Raw genomic sequence first — 15,355 nt, 5'->3', positions numbered from 1 at the left:
CCTCCTCCTCTCCTCCACCCTCCAGCTGCAGCAGGACCCTGGGAAGCCAGGGATCATCCCGGTCTCACCCCCACTGGGTCCCAGCACAACACTTGCCCTCTCCCACAAAATGTGCTCTGAATTCTTCAGGCAGGAGGAGACCTGGGAAGTGCCAGGTACTGTCAAGCTAGGGCACAGACAGCCCTCAGTCCCCATCCCTTCCAGAACACCTCTCAATGGCAAGAGCTGGCTCCTGCTACCATGTCTGCAGTTGTGATCCTTTCCCACCATCCCACCCCAGTTAACAAAGAACTACTTTTTCCCAAAGCTATGACTGTCCTGAAATGAGTTTGCTTTATTTAGAATCACAGAATCATTAAGGCTGGAAAAGACCATGAAGATCACCTAGTCCACCCCCAGCCCATCCCCACCATGCCCACTAAACCACATCCCTCAGAGCCACATCTATACCCTTCTTGAAAACCTGAATGGTTGGTGACTCTACCACTTTCCTGGGCAGCCTGTTCCAATTTAGTAGGTTGGTTACTTGATTCCTTGGCATCTCATAGGTACTTACCAGGCTCTCCCCAAAGAGAGCCTGGCCTCTCACTCTCCGGATTGCCTGTGCACTTGCAGGGTTTCCTTAAACATCCTGGCCTGGACTCAGTTATTGCAATAATCACCGCTGTTTTTGTGTAGTTCTGCTCTGGAGAGCATTTATCCATTGATGATCTTCTCACTAATGTATCCAGGCATAGTATAGATCAGCAGAACCAGGAAGACCGTCAGAAGTGCAACCACAAACAGCACAATGATGTACTTCTTGTACCGCTTCCAGATGAAGAACACAAAGGTCTTCATGGGGTTCACAAACCAGTTGAAAGAAGTTTTCGGCCGGCTGGAACATGAAGAAGTGAAATGAAACTGCCCTTTCCTGGCAGCAGGAGTCCTGCAGACACCCCCACCTTGCTCCGCAATTGCTCTAAACTCCCTGAGAAGTGGGTTCTCCCTCTTCCCACATGAAAAGCCACCAAAAAGAGAGCTACCAGGCTGTGAAGGTGATGAATACAGATACTCACTTAGGCTTTTCCAGGGGCTCAGGCTCTTTTCGGCCCAAACCAACAGGATTCTTCTCAGCCTCCTCCATGGTCAGCAGCTGGAACTCTGCCTCTACTTTACCCTGGAGTGGGAACATAACAGAGTCACAGCTACATGTGCTGCTTCACAAAGCAGGTGCTAGCCATGTACCTTGCCAGGACTGGGTATTTTTCTCCCAGATCCACTTGAGCCCTGCACAAAGATCTGTGCAGATGGGTCATTGCTGCCTCTGCAGGTTATGTGTATGCAGTACAGGCAGCCATGTCCCAGCAAAGTTGCATCACTGGCTCTCCACTCACTCCCACCAGTGCCCTGCCTTACCGTCAGGAGGTACTTGTTCCCACTGGGGTCTGTGAACTCAACGTCTTCTGGTTTAACTGAGCTGCTCCACTTCTTCTTTTTCTTCTTCTTCTGTTTGGCCTCCCCCTCCTCTCTCTCCTCGTCTGCTTGATCTTTGAGTTTGATGAAGGGCCACCAGCCCCTCATGCGCTTGTTGCGGAAGATGGAGAAGCGAGGTGCAGCATTCTCCTTTGCCATCTTGATGGTGCATTGCTCTGAGCTCTTGGCTGCCCGCACCATGTCATGCAGCTTCAGCTCAATGGAGCCTGCAGGCACAGGGATAGCTCACGATGAAACCTCAGGGGGAGCCCCATGCTCCAGCTGGTGTCTCAGCCATGCTCCCACCAGCACCAGCCCATTCCATCTGCTGCAGTGATCTAACAGGGTCAGGCTACCCCACTCGCAGCAGACCATGCCTTACCTAGAAAATCATTAGCTGAAATCCTATCATAATCCCAGACTTGGAGGACCAGAACAGCTGGTTCCCGAAATTCTGATTCCTCCACAGAGAAGACAGAGTCCTTCTTCTTGTAGGTGATCTCCTTCTCAGTCGGGAGATAGTTGAAGCGGAAGATGAACCTCCAGTTGAAATTGCCCTCCCCAGTCAAGGAGTTAAAGTGAACATCTGTCTCCTGCTTGTCGTGTTCGAGCCCCTTTATCCAGCTGCAGGAGAAGCTCAGTTATCTCATACCCCTTGTCACCCTGCCCCAAAGACAAAGCAGAAGGATGGAGGATTTGAACCCTGTGGGGCAGCAGGAAAGGGTCAAAGAAACAAATTGGACCAAGTGACCGCTATCTGTGGGGTCAGAAGTCAGGGTAGGGGAGGGAGGAGCAGAGGTTCAGAGGAGGGCCCTGAGCAGGGCTGGGAGCCAGATAGCCAGGACTTGGCCCCCTGCCGGCTCCCATCAGACCTCTTCACGTAGATGTCACTAGAAGGCTCTCCAGTTACTGGGTTGACATCATCAAGGATCACATCATCTGTATTCCAGATAATCACACGCAGCTCGTAGCTGTGGGAAAGACACAGGGGTGAGTGAGACCTATGCTCTCATGCTTGAGGCCTGGGAGGGCAAAGCAAGTCTACACCAGCCCAGCAGTAGGACCTGAAACCCCCCAGACCTGTGGTATCCTGCCAGGGTCCCCCTGGCCCAGCCCAGTGGCCTCGTTAACTTGCATGTAGCCCTTGTTAGTGAGTTACAGTGCTGCAAGACAAACACTCACAGTGAAAACAAATAGCTTATGCAAAGATAAGCCCTGGTGTAGTGCAAACCCACCCAGCACCACTTAGACATGGGAGCACAGGAAGGCTGATGCAAGAAGAGACCTCTGCAGTCTCCACATTAACCTGCTGCTCTGCCATTGTAGTAGAGCAGATTGATCAGGGCCTGGACCACGTGAGCTTTGAGCATCTCCAAGTGAATATTCTCACACCTCTCCAGTTCCCTGAGTCCCCATCCCAGGATTTCTTCACTCTCATTATGAACAATATCCAGATGGAGTTTTCCTAGCTGCAAGTTGCACCTGTGAGAAGAATCTGGGGTCCTTCATCTCAATACTCTCATTAGATCATGGACAGAAGCAGATCAGCTCCTTCAGTTTCCCTTCTCCGGACAACCCAGGAGAAGGAAATTCTCCATTCTCCATTCAGAAAAGAGCTGGGTGAGTAGCTCACACCTAGATTCCTACCTTCTCCATTCAGGGAGCTTAACCTTGCCCTTCACCAACACTGGTGCAGCTGAAACCCTAATGCATGAAGCCAGTGCACCCAAGATACCATCCCTGCTCCCAGGGGTGCTACCTGATAGGCAGTCGGGGCTTGATATTGACTGGTGGTGGTGCAGGAACGTCATTGGGAAACATGTCGATCCACATGTGCAGGGAGCCCTGGTGAGAGGTGACAGCAGAGAGGTTTCAGAAGACTGACCACCCTCTAGCTCTTCAAGGAGCCAAGCTTGGCCCTGCAAGGACAACTATAACAGAAGGCCACCACTGGTCACCCTTCATCACCATTCCCAGTGCTTCAGAGCTTTGTGTGGATTTTAGACAGAGTTGGATAGAAAAAAAATAAGACCATCAAAATTGCTTCCTTTCCTCCCCATCCTGCTTCCAAGAAAAAGCATTCCAGATGAGCTGAGTCTACTTCACACTCAGCCTTTTGCAGTCTGGAGTTCCTGTGCTCAGCCTGGCTCCAGTGCAAATCAAGCACTGAGCAGAGTGTCTTGGCTCTCCAACTCTGAGTGCTCGGTGCTGAATGAGCCATCAGACATGTTCAGTGCATGGCCATCAGCATCAGCAGGAGGAAGAATCTGCTCTTGGCACTGCTGCCCCACTGCCATCAAGCTTCTGCTGACTGCTGACAGAAACAGCTGCCCATCCAGGAAGGGGTAGAGCTTGGGACGCATGCCATGATGTGGAGACAGAGGGATAATAGGGATCAGACAGGGTGCTGGTTACCAGCTGCCCTAAAGGTCATTGCCTGGAGCAATGTTGGCTTTGGACAAGGAAACACACCGCACCTGTACGAGCCCAGGGCTCTCTGGGGAGTAAAGGGATCGGATCTCCACGTGCTCTGGTACCAGCTTGTACCCATGTCCTGGCATCTCTTCCCAGTGCTGCAGGACATACAGAGCCTTGTGCTCATCATCCACTGACCAGTTCTCATCAGCTGCTCCGCTCTCATCCCTCACAGAGGCCCCTGCAGCAGGACACAGCCATGGAAAAAGCGCTCAATATGCCACAGTGAGGAGGAAAACTGTAAGCAGAAGATGAGCAAGCCAAGAGAAATAAGAGGAAAAGGGCAAAAAAGCTTTTACAGTGGTCTAGGGAAAAGGATCCACAGGATGCTGAGCAGGATACAACCCTCTGGGGCAGTTTAAGGTCTGTGGTGATGCCAGCACACCAACAGATAGGAAATATTGCCCTGGGAGTGCTCAAGGAAAGAACCATAACACTTGGTAGTGACACATGACCATGCCCTCCATGCACCAGAGCAAATGATGTCCCTGAGCTGGTTTTTGTTTGATTGGAGCAGAAATCAATGACAGCATCTTTAAATGCTGGTGGAGGAAGCGGGAGCCCTGACAACATGAACACTTCTTAGCTTCAGACAAAACAAATGATTTAGTTCACGTACAACCCAATACAAATATTCCTGTGAGCAAAGCACTTAGACAGAATGGAAATCGGCCAAATTGACTCAAAACAGAGGCAAAACCAGCTCAGAATTAAACTGCAAGATGATGGTGAGGCTGATCCATACTCCATGGTTTCAGGAAGGGATAAGAGCAGCAGAAAAACAATCACAACCACAGACAGCCAATGGGGAAAGCAAGATCTGCAAGTGGATCCAAGGGAAAACATAGTAAGGCTGACAAGGGTCTGTGTAAGTGAACAAAACCTCTGCAGCCAGAATCTAAAATACTCATTCAAACTGACTCTGGAAGGAAGGCTGATCCAGGTATTCGCAACAGAGATGAAAAGTCTTTGGGAGAGAAAAAAAAAGAGGAAAGGGGGGTAGAGTCATTTTTTTAAGAAGAGCATGTCCACATCATGTAGTGGACATCCAGCCATCCACAAGCAGGCCAGGTCTGCTCCATTCCTGTCTCCAGGCTGGACCCACTGCACAAATGCTGGCCCCTGGAGACCTATGATTGGGAAGGTTTTCTTCCACTGGCAATGGCACCAGGGCTTAAAATTCCAGTAACAAGGAAAGAGAAATAGTAAAGGAGATATGAAAGCTGCCTGTAAGGAAGAAATTGACAATAGTGAAATGGGGAGTAAGCTAAAGAATCCCTGAAGGACAAACCAGCTAAATGCAGGAAAGAATACTGGAAAAAGCCCCCATAAAACAATAACAGGACCCCAGTCTACAGGTGATGGTGGTCACAAGCAGATGGAGATCAAGCTCCATGACAGCATCAGCCACTGCAATAAGCTGCAGGTGCTCTGGCTGAGCAAGCACCAAGCACCCATGCAGAACACTGCTGTGAGAGGCTCACTTTGCAAAACAAATATTCCACCTTCTGCCTGGGAGGCTGCTATGGGTCCTAATGATCTGGATCACGTTTCCCCCATCCCAGAAACATCACCCACCAAAGCCAGGCTGCTGGGTGCTGAGGATGCTCCCCACAGTGACCCATGAACACAGGGATGGCATGGGCAGACAGCCCCAGCAGCAATTCAGGGAAGAGAGGCTGGTGGGTTCCCAGCCTACGACATCACCACATTCACTGCAGGAGCCATCAGGGCACTCCAAGCTCTCTGTACCTTCAGGAAATACTTCAGGAGGGACCTTGAAGATTTTGCTGCCCACTTTGACTTCCTCCCGTCTGTACTCTGCTGCAGGGAGTGACATTTTCTTGCATAAGCTATCCAAGATCTGTGTGGGCTTGAAAGCATCTCGCCACATGTTATAGCCATTTCTGCATGGAAGGAAGAACATGCTCAGTTCAGACACTGGCAGAGTTTTTTTCACAGGCCCTTTACTTTCTCTCCAGCACAGGCTGTACCAGGATGCCCCTGCTTAGATTTCCCTGGGAAAACCACAGATGCACAAAAGCTTAATGAAAGGAAAGCTTTATGAGCTCCTCTCCCCTGGAACAAGCCAGGGTTGCCCCTCATAAAACCGACGGCTTCAGAGCAGCAACAGCAGCAACTCTCACTGCAGCTCTGAACTGGGAGCTCCTGCTCCTGCAGTAGGAGTTTGAGCTATCACAGGAAGTTGGTAGGAGGCAAAAAAAATAAAGAAGATGGACTTATGTAACTTGTAATGCATCTGCACATTACACTGCAGATGCCAGCTCTGTCCTGCAAAACTGGAGGTGCTGTGAGTGGCAGAAGTGGAGAACAAGTCTCATGGCTGCAATGTGTCAGACTAATACCTACATGTCATACTGCGAAGCCACTCCACAGTTGGCCCTGTGCTTGCTGTAGAACCGGTTCTCCAAATCAATCTTAGTCTCTCCAATCAGGTCGTCAGATCCAACCAAATCATGGTCAAATACTGCCACAGTGAGCTCCGATTCCATGGGAAAGGAGACTGTCAGCTCCACAACTCTGGTTGGAAGCAGATGGGGAAGTGTAATTAGCAAGAAGTTAAGCACATGCTCTACTTCAATCATCCCACATTTAAGAATTGTGTTTGCCAGCCCTGAGACCTCTGATAGAATTTGTCTCTTCACTAGTTCACCATGTGCAGTTTTCAGTGTCAAACAAAATTCAAACAAATTCAAACTTGTTCAAACAAAAAGAGTTATTTATCCATGAGTGTGTGCCGCCGGATAGAGCTCCTGGAGGTAAGGACAAATGTCTCCAAAGTTCTCTTGTTTTGCTACTCTGTCTGATAAATCAAGCCCTCTGAATGCTTCCTTCCTGAAGCCAAATACCCCTGTGACAGATGGAGGCAGGAGACAAGTCTGAGATCTTTGTCTTATAGCACAAAATCGCCCAGGAGAGAGGAAAAGAAGACTGTGCACGCTGGGTCATGTCATGAGCCCCACATCTGCACTACAATTAAACCTTGCAGAGGAAAACTTCCTACATACTCTCCAAACACAGGATTGAGCTGCTTTGGGATATATCGCTCCTTTGTGTCCTTCTGCTCCTGTCCCACTGTCACCACCACGTAGGGGTCTGCCTTGCCATTGGGGTCTGCTGGAGACAGGTTCGTAGCCTGAAATACACAGGAGGCACAGCCACACATCAGCTGCAGAGAGCAATGTGAAGAGAGGACACTGCGTGGACCTGAGATATCCCAAGGTCACCAGCCCACCTTCAGCAACAGCCCCAGCAGTGAAATGTTTTTGTTCCACCGCATCCCTACTCATAAGGCAGAGATGATTCCATCTGCCAGCCCACCTACTTGCTCACTGTCTTAGAGCAAATAAGAGGAGCTGAGCAATGCCCAACTGAATTTTTAGCACCTCCTGAAGCAAGAAAGCCTGGAAGGCTCTTCATGAAAAAGATGTAAATGACAGCCCTTGTTGTAGCTGACTCCCACTAGGCTGGCAAGCCAGTGTCAGGCTTTTCCCAAGTGCCACTGCTCACATTTGCTGAGTGGAGAACAGCAGGGGGTCCTTAGGGAAGGACAGGCCCCCAGGCATTGCTGTCACTGCCACCAGAGACCTACCTTCACAATGTAAACTCTTACAAGAACCTTGATGGGTCTGTTCCTTGGAACCCCCTGGGAGACCTTGGGCTCCATGCCAGCTTCCACACTAGGGTAGACATAGAAGGAACCCTGCAGAAAAGACACCGCAGGTAATGACTAGATATGAAAGAGAAGATCTCAAATGGGGTTGGAGCGACTGAAACCATTTCCCCTTCCCAGATGGGAAATCAGAGCCTCAGACAGTCCGTGCCCATGGGGACAGTCCTTTCCACAAGCACTGCCATGTTTCTCCAGGCAGTCACTGTGCAGGTCAGGCTGCCAGACCACTGCCAGTGCCAGAAGATCTGAACATCTCCATACACATAATTCAACTGCCAAAGGCAGAGAGGCACCAAAGATTTTCTAGGGACCTTCTTAAACCAGCCTTTATAATTGATACTTCAGAGTCTTCAAGAGCTCCTGGATGGGAGGTTGATGAATCTTTTAGATAAGATTACTAATTTTAGAACCAGTGACATTTGCTAATACTTATTTACATATTGAATATAACCAGAGGCCTCAGCGAGGATAAGAGTCCCTTTATGCTTCATGTTCTCTCCTTGTAAGGGCTAAAAAGTTCTAGAGCAAGTACATTTGTCAACTAACAAAAAACCACAGTGCACCTGGTCATGCCTTACCATGACCTCATACAACTTTGCACACATATGTCCTTTCCAAGGCTTTGCTGGTGTCTGCATGCTCAGAGGTCCAGATCACTTTAAGAGTAGCCTTTCTCAAACTTTATTCCAATGATACAGCACCTTGTACTTCCCCACAAAATTCTCATCCTCGTGTCCATCTTCATCATCATTTGCTTTGCCACGATGAAGGGGGAAAATACATAGCCAGTCTTCAAAATTATCAAACTCATTTTCCAGCTCAGAGTTGTAGATCTGAAAGAGGTAGAAACTCATTCTAGGCCTTTTTATGACATCTTAAAGGAGAGAAGAGTCCCTTTTAAGAAAAGGAAGATTATCTTCCCCCTGCCTTGACCATTTTACCATATCCTCCCTTACTCAGTAATATACAGTGACAGACATCATGAGTCTCCTTTGTCTTCCCAGGCTCATCAGATGAGCACATGTATCTCAGCTGGGCTCAGAGGTCTCACTAACTGTCTCAAAGCCCAGCAAGGATACGACTCAACAAACACTGTTCAGTGAGGTTCTCCAGCCCAGTTTAAGCTTCCACTGTAGTGGAAGTGAAGATAAGTGTGCACAAAGATCCAGAGTTGAAAGAGGCCATATCCATAACCCCAACACTCACCTGAAGGGTGGCAATGAGCTTCCTCTTGGGCTGAGCAGGTTCAGCTTCAATTACCATTTCATCTTCTGCTTCCATGTCAATGTAGGCTGCATTTAAATTCCCTCCATCTGAAATGGCAATAGAAGATTGAGAAATGCTCTGATCTCTCCCATCACTGCAGATGTCCTTCCATGCAATGCCCCTAGCAATAGCAATACTTTTATCCAGGCCTTTGAGCTGTGTCAGGGTAACTAGAGCTATTGCTGTCTGCAGCGGGTGTCCCCACAGCACCTCAGCTCTTCCATCAAGACAAGACTGTGTGAGCAGGGGTACAAATTCAGCACAGGCCTGCCTCTCCCTGTGGATGCTCTTTAGAAAGGAAGGATTAAGCAGAGGAAGGTGACTGGACCCTTCCACAGGTGCTGTCAAGGCAGACAAGAATGAAAGCTAACCTTCTTTAGACAGATGTTTGTTTGGATGGACTGCTTCTAGGTGGATATCCATCACCACTACTTTGTGCACAGGCAGTCATGCCTGGAGGATGAGCACAGCTGGTCCCATTTCTGGGACATCAGGAAACAGAAACCCAACAAGAGAGTGCGTTTCTGTGCCCCATTTCCTAGAGACCCCAAATCCCCTGAGAACAAATGGCATAAACCTACCCTCTATTCCTCTTCTTAAATAGGATTTATATCATTTCTATACTTACTGTCCCATCAACTCAGGTTATTGCTGGACCAGTCACTGCTTACACCTCAGCAAAGCTGAGGGTACAACTGTAGTACTATTCTCTGCTTTTTGGGTCTTTCTGAGTCCTTCCTGTATCCTAGTTGAGTATCCATGTGCACGAAGTGGTACCCAGCTGCTGAATGCTCAGCTCCATTTTCACAATCCCATTGGCCTCTGGGCAGTGTAGGGTCTGGCTCTTCCCACAGAAGACTCACCTGCATCATTCAGTTCATCGTTCTCAGCATCTTCCTCATCACTGCGTGTCTGAAACACACAAAGACAGTCACCCCACAACCCTGACAGAAAAAACTTCTCCATCTGAGCACAGAACACTTCCAAAACTTTCCTGCCAGCAGAGTCAGCAATATGGAGACTGAGATATTTTAGCATTAACATTATTGCAGGAGGGTACCCAATGAATGCCCTAGTAGTATACCTGGAAGAAACTTTGGTATCTAGACTCAGGGATGCTTCAACATCCATTACCTGCTGACCTCAGCCCACCTGAAGGATGCTTGATACCTGACTACCACAAGTGTTCTTGGCACATAAAAGCTTACATCTTCCTGCAGATGTATGCTGCAATGGCTCCTATGGCACTCTGTGTTGCTGAAAACATGTTCCTCAAACCACTACGGCCACTTCACCCTCAGCTGGAAGCCATCACAAAAGGTTACCTGGTTATACAGCTCCTTCAGAGACTCATAGTACTTGGACCACCAATCTAGTTCTTCTGGATCTGGTTTCTCCTCTTCATATTCATCCTCTTTCTTTGCAAACTTATTGATAGGAATCTTTTTCAAAGGAGCCTTAAGATCACAGAGACAAGGATTCAGATGGAGGGAAAGAACATCCAGGATACCTGCACACCCAGTCCTGAAAGCCCCAGCAAAGGCTCAGCTTCCAGGCAGAGCATAGGAGCTACAAAGCTTCAAGTAGCCTGGGCTCATGCTTCGCTACAAAGGCAGCAGTATTCATTGTATGAGGAAGCAGAGCTCTTCTCTCTGTGCCGGAGCCCAGACACACAGCAGCATCAAGGAGCAGTAGAAGCAGGCATGAAACAAGGAGATGGACAGGGGGAGAGGAGTGTTTGAGTCCAGAGAGAAAGTTGGATTCACAAACTTCAAAACACACTGGGCCCAACAAATCACTTACCTTCACTAGACTCAGGGGGTGAGCACTGGGACCTGCCTCACCTGAGGCCGGGCCAGTGGTTACTGCAGTCTGAGGCAGAAGATGCCGGGTTGAGAATTTCTGGGCTGAAATGCAGAGAAAGAACATCATGTTCTCATGCATTTGTTTCTGCCCAGTGACTCCTAGTTCTGGCTAATTGTTGTTCCACAGGAAAACCATCTCTTACCTCACTGCAGTGTGATTTCTTTTAAAGCTTTTGATATCAGATCCTGCCAAAACTGTACTGGAAATCCAAGTACAGTGCTGAGACTGGTCACCACCATCTACATGCTTGCTACTGATGAGCAAGAGTTGAGATCTATGAGAAACACCTTTGCTATCCTCCGCTCATCAATTTTTGCTTCTTCATCATCATGCCCCCTTTATTTATACACTCCCAGATCAGGAGCTTTGGCTGCTGCTGTCAGAGAGCTTTTTGGGGAATCCATTACCTAGTGAGTAGTTCTTGACCCAGTAATGCAAGAAAAGTGGAAAACTGTTAATATGCAGAATGCAGACCAGTTCACACTCCTTAAAACTTGATGGAGGTCAGCTCTCCACTTCAGCTATGCAGAGGATTGCAATAGATGAAGACAATGGTCCTCCACAAGCTAAATATCTCTGACTCCAGACACAAAATTCCTACAGATGTAAGTTACTGCCTATTTAGCCCCAGATAAATGGCCTGCTGGACTAAGAGATCTTCATGAACCATTCTGCCTCTTCTGGGTTTCATAACTGTAAAACAAAGAGTGACAGAGAAACTCACCCAAAGCAGGTGAGTCCTGTTGATGTGGTGGGGAGGCAAATAACAAGCTACCCTTGCAAATGGCAAACTGCCATCTGCCAGTCCCAAGGAGGTCAGGCCCTGCACCACTGCTTGGCTGCAGCCACTTCCAAACAGCCTCAGGGAATTACAAACTGTCTTCGACCTCGACCTGCCCTGTGTGATGCTTTTGTTGGGCAACTTACAGCTCTTGGTTGAGGACTTTGCTGCCTGGCTACAGGGCAGAAGCAGTGGGGATGTTTGCCACAGGCAGAACCCCTTGCTAACTCCACAGGAACCTCATCAAGCAGCTCACCTTTGGGCAATTCTTCCGTTTCCTCTTCTTCCAGCTCTCTGGGAGAGAATTTCATCACATCAGACACAATGTGGGTCCCCACCAGCACAGTGCGTCCAAATGCCCGCTTTTCAACCACGAAGATGCTTAGGGGAGGGTGCAGGTAGACCTGCTCTGGGAGCTCCTGCAAAAGAACCACACAAAGGGGTTGTGGGAGCAGAACACAGAATCACAGAACTGAAGACATTGGAAGGGACCTCTGGAGGTCATGTAATACAACCTACTGCTAATGCAGGTTCCCTACTGCAGATGACACAGAAAAGCATACAAGTGGCTTTGGGTATCTCCAGAGAGGGAGACTCCATCACCTCTCTGTGCAGCCCCTGCCAGGGCTCAGGCATCCTCACATTAAGGAAGTTCTTTTGCATATTTGTATAGAACTTCCTGTATTCCACTTTTTGCCCCTTTGTCCTGTTGCTCAGCACCACTGAAAAAGAGTCTGGTCCCAGACACTTGACACACACCTTTCAGATGTTTATAAGTGTTGATAAGATCCCATCCTCCAGGCTGAACAAAATCTCAGCTCTCTGAGACTGCTGTGCAGCCCTGCTGCACGCGAGGTCTGATGAGACCTTACAACTCTGCCCAAAAACCAGAGCCTCATGGTGACAGATGATGCCTGAGACTCATCTCAGAGGGTACACACATGAAGGTTTTGATATGCAGCCAAAATGCATGTCTCTGGGAGATCAAAAGCCTGGGTGCAGCTCCCCTCCCATTCACTCACTCTCAGCAAACAGATTGTATGTGATTGTAGGACAACCATGGTGTGCTCCAGCATGGCAGGACCCCCTTCCCACTCACCACATCCATGTATTTGACCAGCTCAGTGAAGTTGGGGTTCTCATTGTAGGCCACAATCACCTCTGACTCCACCTTCTTGCCAGCACATTCAATGATCACCTGCGGCTGATCCACCTCGAACAAGTTGACCCGCTTCAGATCCCGCAGGCCCCAGAATAGGATCTAAAGCACATGAAGCTGCTGGGCTGTTCTAGACATGTTAGGTGTGGTATGGCCATACAGCCCTGCCCAGAACTGTCACCCTACTCATCATAGACCCCAAGAGAGGTATAAGACCACTCTTCCCACCCAGCCACCAGGATCCAGTCCTGTGCTGTGAGCACAAACACAATGGGTTTGGTTGTTAAACCACTGAAACAGTTCCTCCTGAATGTCGGGCACCACCATTTCTGGCACGTGCTGGGTTTCAAACCCTCCCCAAGCCCTGCCATGTCCATGGGCAGTCTGTGCCTCCCACTATGGGAGCCAGCCCAGCAGAAGGCAGCACACCTCTATGCGAAACTCCTTCAGCACGGGGCGGATGCCCTCCGGGATGATGAACCGTCCAGCTCGGGGGTCTCCCAGGTAGCTGGGTTCCTTGGGCTCCACATCCTCAGGCACTGAGGGCTGAGCAGACAGAGCCAAGTCACACTGAGCACTGAAAACCATAATCTTCCACATATCTTCCACAGCGTATCTCCTCTCTCTCTCCTCTTGGTCTGTGCCTATAAGCTCTGTCCCTGCAGCCTCTGTCCTTCATTTGAAAGGCAGACATGGCTTCCCCAAGCCCATTACCTCCAAATAGCCACTGTAATCCAACTCAATCAGCTCAAAAGTGGCAATGAGCTCTCCAGCTGTTTTGGAGCCTTTGTAGAAATCAAAGAACTGCAGGGCAGGTTTGCAGTATGGCTCATCAACCAGCTTCACCTGTGGGACAGCAAAGGCCTGGCCAAGGAACTCAGGAGAGCCCTGCAGGAAAGGAGGGAGAGGGTTAAAGTATCCGTGCATTATCTTACTACCATCCAGCCACATGGGCATGCATAAGATTGCTCCTCCATCCTCTGCTCCATCCAGAGGCAGGAGCAGAGGAGAGGCACCTGAAGCAGCTCCCTTTAACTTAAGACCTGCTTCCACTCAGGACTGGACAAATCGCCTAAGACCACAGATGGAAACTGGAAACATGATTCCTAAATGCCTACTTGTACCACTCACACACACTGCTGTTCTGCCTTCCCTGTCTTTGAAGTGACAGCACGAGGGCAGTGTGGCTGTACTTACAAATGTACTCTGGTTGAAGAGACTGACTACAACAACAGGAGTCTCTGTTTTCAGCTCTTCTCTATTTCCATCAATTATGAGCTGGTCAAACAAAAGTAACTCGTTCCACATTGGGCTCAATGTCTCCTCCACCGTCTGCAGACAGAGACAAGAGGTCTGAGCTTACCACAGTCCATGGAAAAAAACCACATGCACTTTGTAAAGAGACTGGGGAAGCATGGGCTGATCTCCTCTCCACCACAGCCACATGGAGCCAGCAGCTGGCAGAAGAAGAAATGGTAAAAGCATGAGACAGTAGAAGTACTTGGGATCAACCAGTAAATGGTATCAGTCCTTTACACCATTGTCTGCTTGGTTGTTTTGTCAAATGTTCCTTGAACGTAATCACCCCACCCAGAGCACAGAAATACCTTGTGCCTGGAGTTACAAAAAGTCCCAGAGGACACAGCACTGTCCTCCAACATGTCAGTGAATACATGATTTGTCTGTCTCCAAATATCCAAGAAGGCAGATGCAGGAGTTTAAGGGATCTCACCCTGGTGGTCTGGCAATGAGTTGAAAACACCACTCTCACAAATGGATCCGAAAGTCCATTGTCATCTGCAGGGAGGATTCCTCGAGCCTGATACAGGTGAGCTCGGAGCTGGAAATAGCTGAAATCTGGTAAGAAAAAGAGTTCTCAGTTCCCTGATCCAGCCCTTCCTGAATCCAAAAGATGTGTCAGGAGGAACGCAGTGAGGTAAGATCAGGTAAGGCTGGGTACATCCTGCAAGGGTACCACTTCTAGGGGCACTCACTGCAGTTCTCAGAGGGCCAGCATGTTTCTCAAGGTTTGGCCAAGCAAGAGAAGCTCAGCAGGCTCCTCAGGCACCTCTGGGTAGGACATGATGTGAAATGTGCAGTCATCTGAGAGCATTCACCACCAGGGGAGCATCAATGGGACTCAGCAAAGAGGCAGAGCTCACATGTATTGCCAGTTGAGGCAGCACACTCAGCACCCAGGAGACCCCCATCCTGGCAGCTGCTCCTCCTGCGAGAGCGCAAACGTGCCCTCATCAGAACAAACTGGACTTGTCTTTCCCAGTCATGTCTCAGAGGTGACATGGAGCTGACAGGCCACATCCTACTCCTCACACAGTGATCCCGGGGCAGGACTTCTCACCTCTCCGTTTGCCCACTCCTGGTTAAGCTGTGGAACTCACCATCCCTGCTGAGCCAGCTGGGAGGACTGTGCACTGAGAGCTGGGTGATCTCCTGCCTGCTCTCTGAGAGGTACTTGAACTCTTCAGGCAGCTCCATCATGCAGTATTTCGCATATTTGGTAACCCCGAGCCACATGTAGATTTCCAGTTTGGCAAAGATCTCACCAGTGTGCAAGCCAGGCACCTGAGGGTGCAGGAAGGTTAGCAGGTTTCCCATCCCAGCCATGCCACCTTCAGGCCAGGACCACTTCTGTTGGCCA

The 15,355-nt window shown here is 49.2% G+C and overlaps 1 protein-coding gene across 9 annotated transcripts in view; it reads right to left on the bottom strand.

Annotated features, from left to right (window-relative positions):
• Window positions 1-310: 310 nt before the first annotated feature.
• The window catches only part of LOC107322795 (fer-1-like protein 4), a 30,880-nt gene continuing 15,835 nt past the window's right edge, over window positions 311-15,355 (bottom strand). The window contains exons 23-45 of one of the 9 annotated variants that reach the window (XM_032448596.2): window positions 15,096-15,279; window positions 14,429-14,553; window positions 13,894-14,028; window positions 13,411-13,584; window positions 13,126-13,242; window positions 12,637-12,798; window positions 11,794-11,956; window positions 10,694-10,797; window positions 10,216-10,347; window positions 9,754-9,802; window positions 8,831-8,937; window positions 8,326-8,457; window positions 7,544-7,654; window positions 6,960-7,087; window positions 6,301-6,471; window positions 5,683-5,837; window positions 3,933-4,111; window positions 3,215-3,300; window positions 2,328-2,426; window positions 1,838-2,079; window positions 1,399-1,682; window positions 1,059-1,159; window positions 311-877 (exon numbers count right to left, since the gene is read on the bottom strand). In XM_032448596.2, coding sequence (XP_032304487.2) covers window positions 697-877; window positions 1,059-1,159; window positions 1,399-1,682; window positions 1,838-2,079; window positions 2,328-2,426; window positions 3,215-3,300; window positions 3,933-4,111; window positions 5,683-5,837; window positions 6,301-6,471; window positions 6,960-7,087; window positions 7,544-7,654; window positions 8,326-8,457; window positions 8,831-8,937; window positions 9,754-9,802; window positions 10,216-10,347; window positions 10,694-10,797; window positions 11,794-11,956; window positions 12,637-12,798; window positions 13,126-13,242; window positions 13,411-13,584; window positions 13,894-14,028; window positions 14,429-14,553; window positions 15,096-15,279 — 3,321 coding nt within the window. In that variant the 3' untranslated portion in view covers window positions 311-696. Of the gene's footprint in view, window positions 878-1,058; window positions 1,160-1,398; window positions 1,683-1,837; window positions 2,080-2,275; window positions 2,427-3,214; window positions 3,301-3,932; window positions 4,112-5,682; window positions 5,838-6,300; window positions 6,472-6,959; window positions 7,088-7,543; window positions 7,655-8,325; window positions 8,458-8,830; window positions 8,938-9,753; window positions 9,803-10,215; window positions 10,348-10,693; window positions 10,798-11,793; window positions 11,957-12,636; window positions 12,822-13,125; window positions 13,243-13,410; window positions 13,585-13,893; window positions 14,029-14,303; window positions 14,554-14,690; window positions 15,070-15,095; window positions 15,280-15,355 lie in introns of those variants that run through there. The other 8 variants (XM_085520044.1, XM_085520039.1, XR_014935895.1 and 5 more) reach the window with 8 other exon arrangements.

Source organism: Coturnix japonica, chromosome 19 (assembly GCF_054131305.1).
Source record: "Coturnix japonica strain WE chromosome 19, WE-NBRP24, whole genome shotgun sequence".
NCBI lineage: Eukaryota > Metazoa > Chordata > Aves > Galliformes > Phasianidae > Coturnix > Coturnix japonica.
This window is presented reverse-complemented; position numbering and strand designations above follow the sequence as displayed.